The sequence below is a fragment of the Anser brachyrhynchus genome, assembly GCF_964034855.1.
Source record: "Anser brachyrhynchus genome assembly, chromosome: 7".
NCBI classification, from domain to species: domain Eukaryota; kingdom Metazoa; phylum Chordata; class Aves; order Anseriformes; family Anatidae; genus Anser; species Anser brachyrhynchus.
This window is the reverse complement of record NC_137701.1, coordinates 40,120,904-40,136,208: the sequence shown is the minus strand read 5'-3', so window position 1 is coordinate 40,136,208 and position 15,305 is coordinate 40,120,904. Positions and strand designations below refer to the sequence as shown.

The 15,305-nt window shown below is 41.9% G+C and overlaps 1 protein-coding gene across 5 annotated transcripts in view; it reads left to right on the top strand.

The window, feature by feature from the left end:
* Nucleotides 1–15,305, top strand: part of NEB (nebulin) — a 125,119-nt gene that overhangs the window by 56,007 nt on the left and 53,807 nt on the right. For all 5 annotated transcript variants that reach the window (XM_080599187.1, XM_080599189.1, XM_080599188.1 and 2 more), the window contains 21 exons: nt 795–902; nt 1,577–1,888; nt 2,228–2,431; nt 2,624–2,728; nt 3,841–3,948; nt 4,623–4,934; nt 5,274–5,477; nt 5,673–5,777; nt 7,041–7,148; nt 7,783–8,094; nt 8,944–9,147; nt 9,376–9,480; nt 9,993–10,097; nt 11,273–11,584; nt 11,882–11,986; nt 12,247–12,345; nt 12,889–12,990; nt 13,189–13,296; nt 14,183–14,494; nt 14,610–14,714; nt 14,797–14,901. In XM_080599187.1, the coding sequence (XP_080455313.1) occupies nt 795–902; nt 1,577–1,888; nt 2,228–2,431; nt 2,624–2,728; nt 3,841–3,948; nt 4,623–4,934; nt 5,274–5,477; nt 5,673–5,777; nt 7,041–7,148; nt 7,783–8,094; nt 8,944–9,147; nt 9,376–9,480; nt 9,993–10,097; nt 11,273–11,584; nt 11,882–11,986; nt 12,247–12,345; nt 12,889–12,990; nt 13,189–13,296; nt 14,183–14,494; nt 14,610–14,714; nt 14,797–14,901 (3,540 nt within the window). The remainder of the gene's footprint in view (nt 1–794; nt 903–1,576; nt 1,889–2,227; nt 2,432–2,623; nt 2,729–3,840; nt 3,949–4,622; nt 4,935–5,273; nt 5,478–5,672; nt 5,778–7,040; nt 7,149–7,782; nt 8,095–8,943; nt 9,148–9,375; nt 9,481–9,992; nt 10,098–11,272; nt 11,585–11,881; nt 11,987–12,246; nt 12,346–12,888; nt 12,991–13,188; nt 13,297–14,182; nt 14,495–14,609; nt 14,715–14,796; nt 14,902–15,305) is intronic.

The window sequence follows — 15,305 nt, the reverse complement described above, 5'->3', positions numbered from 1 at the left end:
ATTTTGTTGTGGCCTGACCTGCAATAACATTCAGTCTCTGATTTTTCAAAGTCATCAGAGAACTACAAAGCATGATATTTACCCAGCTGTACTAATGACTTCAAGTCTAGGTAGGCTGACCAATATTGTGTGGGCCAAGATGCCCATAAAGACAGAGCTCTCATGTTTTTGTGCTTCCTTGGGTGCCTCCAGAGAGACGAAGGCACTTTAGTCTCTGTTCAGCCTTGTGAAAGGACTAAGTCTCTCTACCTACACTTGCTTTCTTTGAAGGACTCAAAAAAGTCTAATAAATAATAAGAAGTCTGCAGCAGGTGTGGGAGGCTTCATAGCTCAGTCGGGCTTTGATTTTTTTCGTCATGAGAACAGGTGTTTGTCTCCAGTAGCTCTGGTCATGCAGTTGGATGTTTGTGACCGGAACCCTGACCATTTCAGGCTGATGCAGAATTCACAGCTGGTCAGGGACGTGCACCGCTCTGTCAGTGGGACTGCTTGTGTGGGGCCTCTGTGGCAAGGCCATGCATATGGTCAGGAGAAGTCCCTCAGTGGGGGTCTTGTGATGTGTTTTCAGGGATGTGCCAGCTGTGTCTTTGTGTTTTGGGTTTTGCAAAAGATTTAACTTTGAGTCATGGGTTTTCTGCTAAGACAATTGCAGGGAATATTATTGCAGCCTTCCCAGTTACAGGGGGCAAAAAAAGCACCCAAGCAGTTAAGCGCAAGAGTGTGATTATTAACAAAGTCCTTGCTATCACCAAGTCTTGGCAGGAATTGACACGAGTGTTTAATCTTCTTTGCAGAAACATTATCAGAAGGCCTGGGATGAGGCCAAGGCAAAAAGCTATGACATAAGAGCTGATGCCATTCCCATCAAACATGCCAAGGCTTCCAGAGACATCGCTAGTGAGGTACCGTCTTCTCTTCAGGTGGTTGCTGTGTCTTGTCTCTTCCTGCGTCCTGTTTGGCAGAGCTGGGTGAATGCTTGTAGTATTTCAGCTAGAAGCTGAGTAGGGTTTTCTGTCCCTGTGTTATTTTAAAGCCCATTCTGAGTGCTCGTTTCTTCTACAGCTTGAGGCTGCCTGTAGGTAAGTGCTGTGTATGTAGGATGCCGTGTGATGCGTTTGTGAGATTGCGAGGAAGACTACAAAGCAGTGTGTTAATTTCCAGACACCAAGAAACAATTTAAAACTGCTTTTGGCAGTGGCTGCAGATGTGGCTGCTGCTGGATACTTGCATTTCCTGTAATCACCACCACCAAACACTTTAAAGAGAAAGCTGTGGATGGAATGTGGCTGGCACTCAGAGCGGTCTTGCATAGACCACTTCTTGCAGGTTTCCTCCTCAGTACCATTCTCCATTGCTTCCTAGCATTAAGAAAAGCCAGATGTATTTTTGTACAGCTTGAGGAATGCCATTTTAGGAAGCTTGAGGGGTTGCCCTTTGAGTGGCGTGGAGCTTTGTCTTTACTGAGGCAATACCTCTGGGAAAGGTGTCACAGGCACAGGAAGGTGAAGGCCTTTGTTTGTCAGTAGCATTCAGGTGAGAAAGGTGAGGCTGCTTACATTCTTTTTGTGTTTCTCAGTACAAGTACAAAGAAGCTCACGAGAAACAGAAAGGCCACTACATCGGGTGCCGGACAGCCCAAGAGGATCCCAAGCTGTCGTTTGCCGCGCGTGCCATGTTGCTGCAGAACGACCGCATTTACAGGAAGGCATACCACGATTCGAAGGCCCAGGTGCACCTGCCCGTTGATGCGTTGTCAGTGCAGGCAGCCAAGGAGTGCCAGACGCTGGTCAGTGATGTCGACTACCGCCACTACCTGCACCAGTGGACCTGTCTGCCTGACCAGAATGACGTGATCCACGCCAGGAAAGCCTACGACCTGCAGAGTGATGTGAGTGGGAGTAACTGTAGACAAGTGTTCCGTCAGGTGTGTGGGCAATGTTTGTGAGTGTGCCAATATTCTCTGAAGGACGTGCTTGTGAAGATGCAGTCAGTCCTGGTACGGTTTATTGAATTTGTGTGGATGACCTTGCATGTTAAAAGATGGCCACTTGTGTTGCTGTGCGAAGCAACCAAAAGCCATGGGTGGGAAGGGATTGGTCTGCTGCAGTCTCAGCGCTGACTGTTGATGTGTGACTGTTGGAGAAGGAGCTTGGGCTAAGCCTTGTGCTCGGGGAAGCTCTCTGTAGAGTTGTCTCTGCAGGGGCGTAACCCTTTGGTTTATTTGTAGAACGTGTACAAGTCGGACCTGGAGTGGTTGCGAGGCATTGGCTGGCTGACAGAAGGTTCTGTGGATGTGGTTAAAGCAAAGAAAGCCCAGGAAATTCTGAACGAGAGGCTGTACCGCACACGTCCGGAGGAGTTGAAGTTCACCAGCATAACTGACACACCAGATGTCGTTCAGGCCAAGATCAATGCTTTGCAGCTCAGCGATGTAAGCTTACCTTTTACTTACCTTTCATCTGTGCAATGACATTTCTGAGTGGTAGAGACTGCAGTTTCTATCGTGAGAACGTTTAATTTGAAACCAATGCGAACCAACATTACCAAAGAATTCCCATGAGTGTGTGTTTTTTCCCAATGTTCGGATCACAGTGAAATATCATTGTGCTTCCTTTCTGCTTAGCATCTGTACCGTGAGGCCTGGGATAGAGATAAGACGCAGATCTCCATACCTTCTGATACTCCCGTAATGCTGCAATCCAAAGTCAACGCTCAGAACATCAGCAACGTAAGAGCCCACAACGATATGTGTGCAAAGCGTTATTAACTTAAGGGTGTGCCTACTTAGAGTCTTAGAGTTTTTACCTGACCTCTTTTAGATTTTGCCATAAAGAGTGGCAGCTACTAACGCTGTTCTCCAGTGTGGTTGTATCGTAAACCACAGATTGCATCTAAGAGCTGTCTAGGCAGAGTATATTGTTAATGAATGAGTGTGCAGTGATAATGTTTCTGATGATCCTCAAACAAGAATGATCTTAATCTATAATTGGTGACAAAAGTGGCAAATATTTTCTGTGAGGTTGTTGAAGGAGCCTGCATACTCATCAGCCCTGGGACGTTTTGCAGATTTGTGTTGATTCACCCCCTATTTTTATGGGACGAAGCCTGGAGGTCCTGTAAAACAGGAAGCAGTTTCCCATTTTGCATTTTCATCAGGAATTATTTGGCTGGGAATTTTAGCCTGGAAACTGCATTCACTCCCAGACATTCTTGATGTCATAAAATCATTAAGGTTGGAAAAGCCCTCCAAGATCATCTGGTCCAACCATCCACCTACCACCAATGTCACCCACTAACCCATGTCCCCAAGCACCACATCCAACCTTTCCTTGAACAACTCCAGTGATGGTGACTCCGCCACCTCCCTGGGCAACCCGTCCCAAGGCATGCCTGCTCTTTCTGAGAAGAGATGTCTCCTCATTTCTAACCTGATCCTCCCCTGGTGCTACTTGAGGCCGTTCACCCTAGTCCTATTGCTAGTTATCTCTGAGAAGAGACTGTCACTCAGCTCCCCACACCTTCCTTTCATGCAGTTACAGAGAGCAATAAGGTCTCCCCTGAGCCTCCTCTTCCCCAGACTAAACAATCCCAGTTCTCTCAGTTGCTCTTCATAAGACTTGTGTCCCAGACCCTCCAAAAGCTTTGTAGCCATTCTCTGAACACACTTCAGGGCCTCGATGTCAAATATATGTAAAATACTGTTGAGAAGTACCTAATGTGATTGCCAAACTGCCCAGGAGCACCCAAGTAGTTAAGCACAAGAGAAGTAGTTATTAAGAAAGTCCTTGCTACCACAGAGTCTTGGCTGGAATTGACAGAAGTGTTTAATTTTCATTGCAGAAACATTATCAGAAGGCCTGGGACGAGGCCAAGGCAAAAAGCTATGACATAAGAGCTGATGCCATTCCCATCAAACATGCCAAGGCTTCCAGAGACATCGCTAGTGAGGTACCGTCTTCTCTTCAGGTGGTTGCTGTGTCTTGTCTCTTCCTGCGTCCTGTTTGGCAGAGCTGGGTGAATGCTTGTAGTATTTCAGCTAGAAGCTGAGTAGGGTTTTGTGCCCCCATGCTATTTTAAAGCCCATTCTGAGTGCTCCTTTCTTCTACAGCTTGAGGCTGCCCGTAGGTAAGTGCTGTGTATGTAGGATGCCGTGTGATACATTTGTGAGATTGCGAGGAAGACTACAAAGCAGTGTGTTAATTTCCAGACACCAAGAAACAATTTAAAACTGCTTTTGGCAGTGGCTGCAGATGTGGCTGCTGCTGGATACTTGCATTTCCTGTAATCACCACCACCAAACACTTTAAAGAGAAAGCTGTGGATGGAATGTGGCTGGCACTCAGAGCAGTCTTGCATAGACCACTTCTTGCAGGTTTCCTCTTCAGTACCTTTTTCCATTCCTACTGAGCATTAAGAAAAGCCAGATGAATTTTTGTACACCTTGAGGAATTCCATTTTAGGAAGCTTGAGGGATTGCCCTTTGAGTGACCTGGAGCTTTGTCTTTACTGAGGCAATACCTCTGGGAAAGGTGTCACAGGCACAGGAAGGTGAAGGCCTTTGTTTGTCAGTAGCATTCAGGTGAGAAAGGTGAGGCTGCTTACATTCTTTTTGTGTTTCTCAGTACAAGTACAAAGAAGCTCACGAGAAACAGAAAGGCCACTACATCGGGTGCCGGACAGCCCAAGAGGATCCCAAGCTGTCGTTTGCCGCGCGTGCCATGTTGCTGCAGAACGACCGCATTTACAGGAAGGCATACCACGATTCGAAGGCCCAGGTGCACCTGCCCGTTGATGCGTTGTCAGTGCAGGCAGCCAAGGAGTGCCAGACGCTGGTCAGTGATGTCGACTACCGCCACTACCTGCACCAGTGGACCTGTCTGCCTGACCAGAATGACGTGATCCACGCCAGGAAAGCCTACGACCTGCAGAGTGATGTGAGTGGGAGTAACTGTAGACAAGTGTTCCGTCAGGTGTGTGGGCAATGTTTGTGAGTGTGCCAATATTCTCTGAAGGACGTGCTTGTGAAGATGCAGTCAGTCCTGGTACGGTTTATTGAATTTGTGTGGATGACCTTGCATGTTAAAAGATGGCCACTTGTGTTGCTGTGCGAAGCAACCAAAAGCCATGGGTGGGAAGGGATTGGTCTGCTGCAGTCTCAGCGCTGACTGTTGATGTGTGACTGTTGGAGAAGGAGCTTGGGGGAAGCCTTGCGCCTGGGGAAGCTCTCTGTAGAGTTGTCTCTGCAGGGGCGTAACCCTTTGGTTTATTTGTAGAACGTGTACAAGTCGGACCTGGAGTGGTTGCGAGGCATTGGCTGGCTGACAGAAGGTTCTGTGGATGTGGTTAAAGCAAAGAAAGCCCAGGAAATTCTGAACGAGAGGCTGTACCGCACACGTCCGGAGGAGTTGAAGTTCACCAGCATAACTGACACACCAGATGTCGTCCAGGCCAAGATCAATGCTTTGCAGCTCAGCGGTGTAAGCTTACCTTTTACTTACCTTTCATTTGTGCAATGACATTTCTGAGTGGTAGAGACTGCAGTTTCTATCGTGAGAACGTTTAATTTGAAACCAATGCGAACCAACATTACCAAAGAATTCGCATGCGTGTTGTTTTTTTTTTGCCAGTGTTCAGACCACAGTGAAATGTCATTGTGCTTCCTTTCTCCTTAGCATCTGTACCGTGAGGCCTGGGATAAAGATAAGACGCAGATCTCCATACCTTCTGATACTCCCGTAATGCTGCAATCCAAAGTCAACGCTCAGAACATCAGCAACGTAAGAGCCCACAACGATATGTGTGCAAAGCGTTATTAACTTAAGGGTGTGCCTACTTAGAGTCTTAGAGTTTTTACCTGACCTCTTTTAGATTTTGCCATAGAGAGTGGCAGTTACTAACGCTGTTCTCCAGTGTGGTTGTATGGTGAACTGTAGATTACATCTAGGCAGAGTGTATCATTAATTAAGGATCATGTACTGTTAATATACCAGATGTTGCTGAAGGAAAAAAACAGAGTTCTTAATCTAGAATTGGTGTTATTGTAACCTCTCACAGTCCGTATGAATGTGAAAGTGATGGAACTGGCTGTGTGAAACATTCCAGCAGGTGCATTTTGTCCTAAACTCTGTAGATTCCGTAGGGTGGGACACATGGAATTGCCTGCCTTGCTTGATAGGCTGTGTTTGTGAGCTAAATTAAATGTTCAGCATGTAATTACACAGGACTTCTCCGTCCTTTGAGAAAAACTGGCAAATATTTTCCTTGGGGTTGTTGAAGGAGCCTGCAGACTCATCAGCCCTGGGATGTTTTGCAGATTTGTGTTGTTTCACCCCCTAATTTTATGGGACTAACTGTGGAGATTCTGTGAAACAGGAAGCAGTTTCCCATTTTGCATTTTCATCAGGAATTAATTGGCTGAGAATATTTGCCTGGAAACTGCATTCACTCCAGATGTTCTTGATGTCCATGTATGTAAAATACTGTTCAGAAGTTCCTGACATGATTGGCTTAGGAGTGAACTATTTCAGGACTTCCTTCAGCAGTTGTTCCCCCCCCCCCATTTTTTCTCGCTCATGCTTTGAATATTGTTTTTGCTGATTTTGTTGTGGCCTGACCTGCAATAACATTCAGTCTCTGATTTTTCAAAGTCATCAGAGAACTACAAAGCATGATATTTACCCTGCTGTACTAATGACTTCAAGTCTAGGTAGGCTGACCAATATTGTGTGGGCCAAGATGCCCATAAAGACAGAGCTCTCATGTTTTTGTGCTTCCTTGGGTGCCTCCAGAGAGACGAAGGCACTTTAGTTTCTCTTTACCATTGTAAAAGGCTGAAGAGGAACTAAAGGTAAAAGAGAAACTAAAGGTAAAAAGAAAGGTAAGGCTCTCTACCTACGCTCACTTTCTTGGAAGTACCTAATGTGATTGCCAAACTGCCCAGGAGCACTCAAGCAGTTAAGGACAAGAGTAGTTCTTAAGAAAGTCCTTGCTATCACAGAGTCTTGGCTGGAATTGACAGAAGTGTTTAATTTTCATTGCAGAAACATTATCAGAAGGCCTGGGATGAGGCCAAGGCAAAAAGCTATGACATAAGAGCTGATGCCATTCCCATCAAACATGCCAAGGCTTCCAGAGACATCGCTAGTGAGGTACCGTCTTCTCTTCAGGTGGTTGCTGTGTCTTGTCTCTTCCTGCGTCCTGTTTGGCAGAGCTGGGTGAATGCTTGTAGTATTTCAGCTAGAAGCTGAGTAGGGTTTTCTGTCCCTGTGCTATTTTAAAGCCCATTCTGAGTGCTCGTTTCTTCTACAGCTTGAGGCTGCCTGTAGGTAAGTGCTGTGTATGTAGGATGCCGTGTGATAACAACTGTCACCAAGAAACAATTTAAAACTGTTTTTGGCAGCGGCCACAGATGTGGCTGCTGCTGGATACTTGCATTTCCTGTAATCACCACCACCAAACACTTTAAAGAGAAAGCTGTGGATGGAATGTGGCTTGCACTCAGAGTGGTCTTGCAGAGCAAGACAGGTTTTCTCTTCAGTACCTTTTTCCATTCCTACTGAGCATTAAGAAAAGCCAGATGAATTTTTGTACACCTTGATGAATGTCATTTTGGGACTCTTGTGGGATTGCCCTTTGAGTGGCCTGGAGCTTTGTCTTTACTGAGGCAATACCTCTGGGAAAGAAGTCACAGGTTTGACAGCATAGGAAGATGAAGGCCTTTGTTTGTCAGTAGCATTCAGGTGAGAAAGGTGAGGCTGCTTACATTCTTTTTGTGTTTCTCAGTACAAGTACAAAGAAGCTCACGAGAAGCAGAAAGGCCACTACATCGGGTGCCGGACAGCCCAAGAGGATCCCAAGCTGTCGTTTGCCGCGCGTGCCATGTTGCTGCAGAACGACCGCATTTACAGGAAGGCATACCACGATTCGAAGGCCCAGGTGCACCTGCCCGTTGATGCGTTGTCAGTGCAGGCAGCCAAGGAGTGCCAGACGCTGGTCAGTGATGTCGACTACCGCCACTACCTGCACCAGTGGACCTGTCTGCCTGACCAGAATGACGTGATCCACGCCAGGAAAGCCTACGACCTGCAGAGTGATGTGTGTATTTGCAAAGATGTGTTAGATACCACTGTTTTTATTTAGTGTATTTAAGTATTTTAATTACATGATATTACACAGTCAGAAAGGTTTTATCTTAGAGTTCTTTTTCCAGTTTTTCATTTTACAGCTATGAAGCATTCATCTTTCTTTGATGGTTTTATGAGATAAAAAATGTTTGTTACTTTTTAATCGGAAGGCTTCAATTACTTATGTTTACTCGAATCTACTTAGAAATTATTTTATTAACATGAAAACTATGTAAGATAGCAGCTAAGATGTTTTAATGGCTGATTTAAAGGCATGTGGAGTCACTGCAGCTGGTTTTCTGCTTGGCTCTACAGCTTATCAGTGAACAGACACTCTTCCTCTATTTGATTTGAGCTTCAGAGGTGAGATTCATGTTCCTGTGTAAGGATTTGCTCAGTTCAAATTTAAACAATGTTGCCTGACATCACCTCAGGAGTTATGTTGGTTAGCTCTACTCCTCAGTATCTCCATACCTTTTTTTTTTTTGATCTCCTTTTTGTCAAATTTCCTGGAGGAATAAATATTTTGGAGAGAACAGGGTTATTCTTAATACTCCTTTTATCATCCATAACCAACGTTCTGTTGTATTGTTTCTCCTCTATTTAATTTCATAAGGTTTAGACCAAGCTGCTTAAGAAATGAACTTTTTAAAATCTGCTTCCCAGGCTTACTTATGATACTGGATATCTCTCATGTATAAAAAGGGTTAATCTAGGTCTAGCTGACTGGGCATTTTCTAAAACATATACTACCTTGTATAGTTTAAAATAATGAAGACAGTCATTTTAAACACAGTGTTTTATTTGATTTCTGACACAGGTTGTTTATAAGTCAGACCTAGAATGGCTCCGTGGAATTGGCTGGCTGCCTAATGACTCTCCAGATGTTAAGAGAGTGAAGAATGCCCAGAATCTCCTGAGTGATAACGTGTACCGCACACCTATTGAAAGCCTGAAGTACACCAGTGTTGTTGATTCTCCAGACGTTGTTTTGGCTAAAGTGAATGCCGAACAAATCAGCATTGTACGTTACAATGTTCTTAAAGTCTTTCATTGTTTTGAAGCTATAAACAGTTAAAGTGAAATCTCTCTGCTAAAATGTAAAATTGATCAGTGGTATTTTAAATTGCATAATCCTTTTTGAGACATTTGTTTTTAGAGCTGATAATTCAGGAGAGATTTATGGAATTTTATGTTACTGACAAGTGCAATTCCATATTTAAAATATCATTAAAGTCAACTATTTTAACAGCCAAAATACAAAGAAGCCTGGGAAAAGGACAAGACTATGATCCATATTACGCCAGACACACCTGAAATCACCCAAGCCAGGACTAATGCTCTTAATTACAGCCAGGTATGTTTGTCATTTTATTTTCTACATTTCAATAAAATAGTAAGCTGTGAATTTTAACATTCTAAGATGCTACTTATAAAGTTGAAGATTAAGTCATGTATTTTTGAAGTCTGAACTTATACAGGGCTTTCAACATTCCCTTCTTTCTACAGAGTATTTGGAAGTATTTGGAAGTAGTTAGACAATTTAAAAAAGATGCTTGTATATTTAGAAATGATTAATATCTCACCATTGAGATAACACTATGTTGTAATGGAAGAGAGCTGAAGGCATATTTTTTTCTGAACTTTTACAAACACCCTTCTATGCTGTTTAAGTTGCAACCCTAGTGTTACAGGCACTGAGCATGTACTGAAAGGCAGTATTTACAGCAGTATTTATAGCTAGGAGGAGAGGTAACAGGAAAAAAAAAATCTCCTATTTCAGCAAGCAAATGGCAGTACAATATGTGTTTCTCTAATGATAAATGCCAGAGTATTTAGCATATGTGTGACGTTGTGCTGTCTTTTCAGAAACTGTATAAAGAAGCCTGGGATGAACTGAAGATGAGTTATGATTTGAGAGCAGATGCAATCCCAATCAAGGCAGCCAAAGCTTCTAGAGAAATTGCTAGTGATGTAAGTGCAAAAAGGGGCATCTAGTTCTTCACATGCTTTAAAAACACGTGCTCTAAGGGTCTCATGGGTGAAGTGGTGATTGGTTGCCATCTTGGACATAGTGACCATGAAGCAGATGAGTTTAAAATCTTTGGTGACAGGAGGAAAACTGCCACCAAAATTTCAACCTTGGATATGGAGAGAACAGACTTCAGGATGCGCAGGGTACTAGTTATAAAGGTCCCCTGAGAAATAGCTTTTGAAGGTGTTGGGGTCTATCAGTGGCTGGTCACTTTAAGAACCACCTCTCAAGAGCACAGGAACAGGCAATTCCAAAATGCTAGAAGTCAAAAGGGTAGGGCAGAAAGTTGGCTTGGCTGAGCATGGATCTTCTTGTAGAGCTTGGGCAGAAAAGGAAAGTGTATGGCCACTGGAAGTGAGGTCAGGTGACATGGGAGGACTACGGAGATGCTGTATGCCATTGCAGGGAGAAAATTTGTGTCAAAAGCTCATTTAGAGTTGAAGCTAGCCGGTACTGTGGGGGACAATAAAAAGGGTTTTTTAAAATATGTTAACAGCAAAAAGAGGACCAGAGATAACATTGGTCCATCACTTGATGAGGATGGTCACCTCACAAATAGGGACATAGACAAAGCAGAGACATTTAATGCCTTCTTCGCCTGTCTTCAACACTGATGTTGGGATCTGGGACCCCAGTTGCCTTGAGTTGGAGGACCATGACTGTGGTAATGATAAACTCCCAGCCAACCCCAAACTTGTGTAGGATTTGCTGCTCCAGCTGGATGCATATAAGTCAATGGGGCCCGATGGGATTCACCTGAGGGTGCCCAGAGAGCTGGCTGATGTCATCGCGAGAACCTCTCTCAATCATTTTTCAATGGTCTTGGGAATCTTGGGAGGTCCAAGTCTACTGGAAGGGATTTGGCACAAAGAGCATGGTTGGGCACTGGAACAGGTTCCCTAGGGAACTGGTCATGGCACCAAGCCTGCTGGAGTTCAAGAAGTGTTTGGAGAACGCTCTCAGAAATACAGTTTGATTTTTGGGTGGTCCTGTGTGGTGCCAGAACTTGGTCCTGATGATCCTTGGGGGTTCCTTCCAACTCAGGATATTCTATGAGACTGTGATTCTATTTTGTTATAACTGTCACTAATGATGATTTTTGCTCTTTACCAAGTATAAATACAAACTGGATCATGAGAAGCAGAAAGGACATTATGTTGGAGTTCCAAATGCAAAAGCGGATACAAGAATGCAGTTTGCCCTTGGCATAGGAAAGGTGCAGAGTGAACTAGAATACAAGAAATACTTTGCCAAATGGAAGACACAGTGCCACCTGCCAGTAGATATGCTGTCTATCCAGTCAGCTAAACATGGCCAGTCCTTGGTCAGTGATATTGATTACCGTCATTATTTGCATCAATGGATCTGTCTTCCGGATCAGAATGATGTCATACATGCTAGGAAAGCCTATGATCTTCAAAGTGATGTGAGTTAACACAAAAACTTAGTCTTAAGTTAAAGTTATTACTGTATTGTCTCTTCTTAGTCTGCTTCAGCTCTAACTGAAGTCAGTGGGAATCTTTGGCGTTGCTGTTTATTTAGAATGCACAGTGTATGTCGCTGTTATATACTGCTAAGTTTGATATGTGCTAAATTTAGCTATAGTGCTGATGTTGGAATTACTGTTCTCCTTTTAACCAGCGGAAATGCCATTATTGATGAATTTTATGGGATTTTACAGGGAGCTGTGGCTAACAGTAGGGACCTTATTTTGTTTTCCCAGGCAGTTTACAAGTCTGATTTAGAATGGCTACGGGGAATTGGATGGTTGCCAAATGATTCAGTCGGAATAAACCATGTCAAACATGCTGGAGACCTCTTGAGTGAGGTAACAAAATAGTTTTCAGTTCTAAGATTTTCTCAAGGATATCTATAAGTTTAAGTATTTGTAATGGTTAAATACATCAGTATTTCATTTATTTTTATTATAGAAAATACAACTGGAGTATTACCAGAATATTCATCATATATGGAGAGTTTTCTTTCCATGTAACCTTTGTTTTCTTCTCGATATGTTCAGAATTGATGTGTTAACTGTAATGTATTCCAGTATAATCTGATTGTAGTTTAATCTTTTCTCTTGTACAGAGGAAGTACCGTACAAAAGCTGAGACTCTTCCATTTACTCCAGTGGCGGACAGAGTTGATTATATCACAGCAAAGAATAGCGGGGAAATTCTTAGTGATGTAAGTTTGCTGGCAAGTTGTCAAGCTGTTAACTTCGTCTGTGTATCTACATGCTAGTATATTCTCTTTAAAAATAAATTTTAAAAATAGCAAAAGAATTCTGGATCCAACTGTGGGAATTCTGTGAATGTATGACATAAAGATGAACCAAGACTCATCTCCATCACTTAAGAGGAAAGAAGCTTTTCAAGCAGCATAACATCACTCCTAAGCATGAGAAAAGATGCTGCTAGCTCTGCTAGTCCCTTCCTTCTCTCAGTCTTGGGGGATTGGACTAGATGATCTGTCAAGGTCCCTTCCAATCCCTGTCCATCCAGCCACACTAGAACAAGTTTTCAATTATTTTTTTTCTGAGAAATTTTGGACTTTCTTGTATAACTTCCTTTTTTTAAAGATATCAAGTTGGATGTATAGTTAATGTATCATATTTAATAGCCTTGAAAAATCATTTTTATACATAATTACCATTACTTTATGCATGAAATAATGCTTTCCCAGTCTTGTGATGATGTTGTGAGGCACTCATTTCTTTCTCTGTTCCAGGTAAAATACCACAAAGAGTGGAATGAGGTCAAGTCAAATTATACTCTGACGGATACACCACAGCTAGATATGGCTCGTGAGGCAGCCAGAATTCTTAATCAGGTACGTGTTCTCTTCTTGATCATGTGACAGTTTGTGCTCACATTAATAACACTTCCGAAGAATTTAGAAAACTTGTCTTGTTAAGAACATCCTCAAGGAAGGATTCATTTCCCTTACACTCTAACATAGGTTACATATATACAGTACTGACTGTGACTATAGTAGTTTTGTATTTCTCCTCACTTCTATTTTCCACAGAATTTATACAAGGAAAGCTGGGAGAAAGAAAAAGCCACTGGTTACCTCTTACCTCCTGACACTGTGCAGATCTGTCATGCCAAACACTCAACTGATGTCCAAAGTGAGGTAATATTTTTATTTTTTTTTTTCATCACAAGTAAAAGCAAGTGCCTGGAGGCTTAGAAATGTTAAAGAACTTGCAAATTGAAAAAAAAGAAATAAAAAAGTTTGCATTAGTAATAACATCCAATAGACATTTTATGACCCATGAAATTCACTGTCTTCTAAATAGTTCAGACATTTTTGATATTACAGTTTTATGAATATCAGTGCTGAAAGGTAAGGTTCTCCCTTCCGCCTTTAGTTTCTCCGCAAGCAGTCCTTTCAAAATCCGCTATGTGGACTTCCGTATTTTATAAATCTTAAAGAATTGAAGAAGTATTATGATTGTAATATGTAGCTGTGATTTCACCTTTTAGCATATTATGGCCACTTCCTCCTGGAAAAACTGTAAGATGATATGCACATTGCATTTTAATCTTTCGCATAGTTGGTGAAACTATTACACGACAGCTAGTTAACTACTGAAAACACACTTTATCAAAAATTTGATGTAAATACCTTAAATAAAGATCAAACTCTTCAGACAGTCTTAAGTAATGCGTTAAAAAATGTTATAAAACTGAGGCTAAAAGCATTTATTAGCAAATGCTTTCTAGCAAGGCTTCCCTGTTGTGTTGAAAATACTCCTTACTGAAGAATGGTAGTATATTAATCTAGAAAATTATATATTTTGACGTGGAAAGACTATATAAAGTAACATTACTGTTTGTATTATAATATTTTTGTCTGGTCATGTACTGACAACCTAAGACTGCAATTGACAACCTCCTGTCTTAATAACACAGTCTCATCTATTCTTTGTATTGACAGAACTGTAGCTGTTCTCGCGTTAAAAAAGAGTAGCTATAATCAGCGTTGATTTTTACATATTTCTTCCCTCTTCCATCAGCTTAAATACAAAGCTGACTATGTCAAACAAAGAGGTCATTATGTTGGAGTTGCCAGTATGAGAGATGACCCGAAACTGGTGTGGTTTGAGCATGCCGGCGAGATCCAAAACGACAGGTTGTACAAATCAGATTATCACAAAACGAAGTCCAAAATACACATCCCTCCAGATATGATGTCAGTTGTAGCAGCCAAGGAGTGTCAGACCTTGGTCAGTGATATTGACTACCGCCAATATTTGCACGAATGGATATGCCACCCTGACCAGAATGACTGTATTCAGGCAAGGAAGGCCTATGATCTGCAAAGTGATGTAAGTCATTTTATATGCATACCATATTCCACTTTGTTTGCTCTAAGTGCATTTTCTATATTATATAAGGCCGTATTCAATGATTTATTTTCTTTTGTAACTTTTTATGATGCAGAATATTTATAAATCTGATTTGGAATGGCTCCGTGGCTGTGGTTGGATTCCTCTGGATTCAGTAGAACATAAGAAAGTTAAGAATGCACAAGCACTGATAAATAAGGTAAGAGAAAATGTTTTAGCAGTTATATGGTTAGCTCTTCTTCCTCATGCAATGTTTAAGAAAATATTTCATCTCTTTGCAGAGAGCATATACGAAAGAAGCCCTTGATAACTTTTCCAATTATACCAGTGTGGTTGACACTCCAGACATTGTCTTGGCAAAGATTAACTCCGTCAATCAGAGTGATGTATGTATTTTTTTCTGTAGAAACTGTTATATTATTAGAATCAGTAGATGACTTATTTGCTTTTGCTAGTCTGTACTCATTTTAGCTGTATGTATGTATGTGTGAGTGTATGCATATGCATTCCTCATTAATAGACTTTTATTTGGGTAAATCATAGAATCGTGGAATCATTCAGTTTGGAGAAGACTGCTAAGATCATCTAATCCAACCCTTAACCTAGTACTAAAGTCCACCACTAAACCATGCTACTAGGTTCTAAATCTAAATAAGTTGTTCAGTAAGAATCTGTATAAGTGAACGACACAATATTGCTATACAAAATAATTTTACTTTTTTCTGTAGAAGAATATAGGTTGTCCCTCATTTACAGTTTACATAGATTTTCCTTATTGTAATTTAAAATT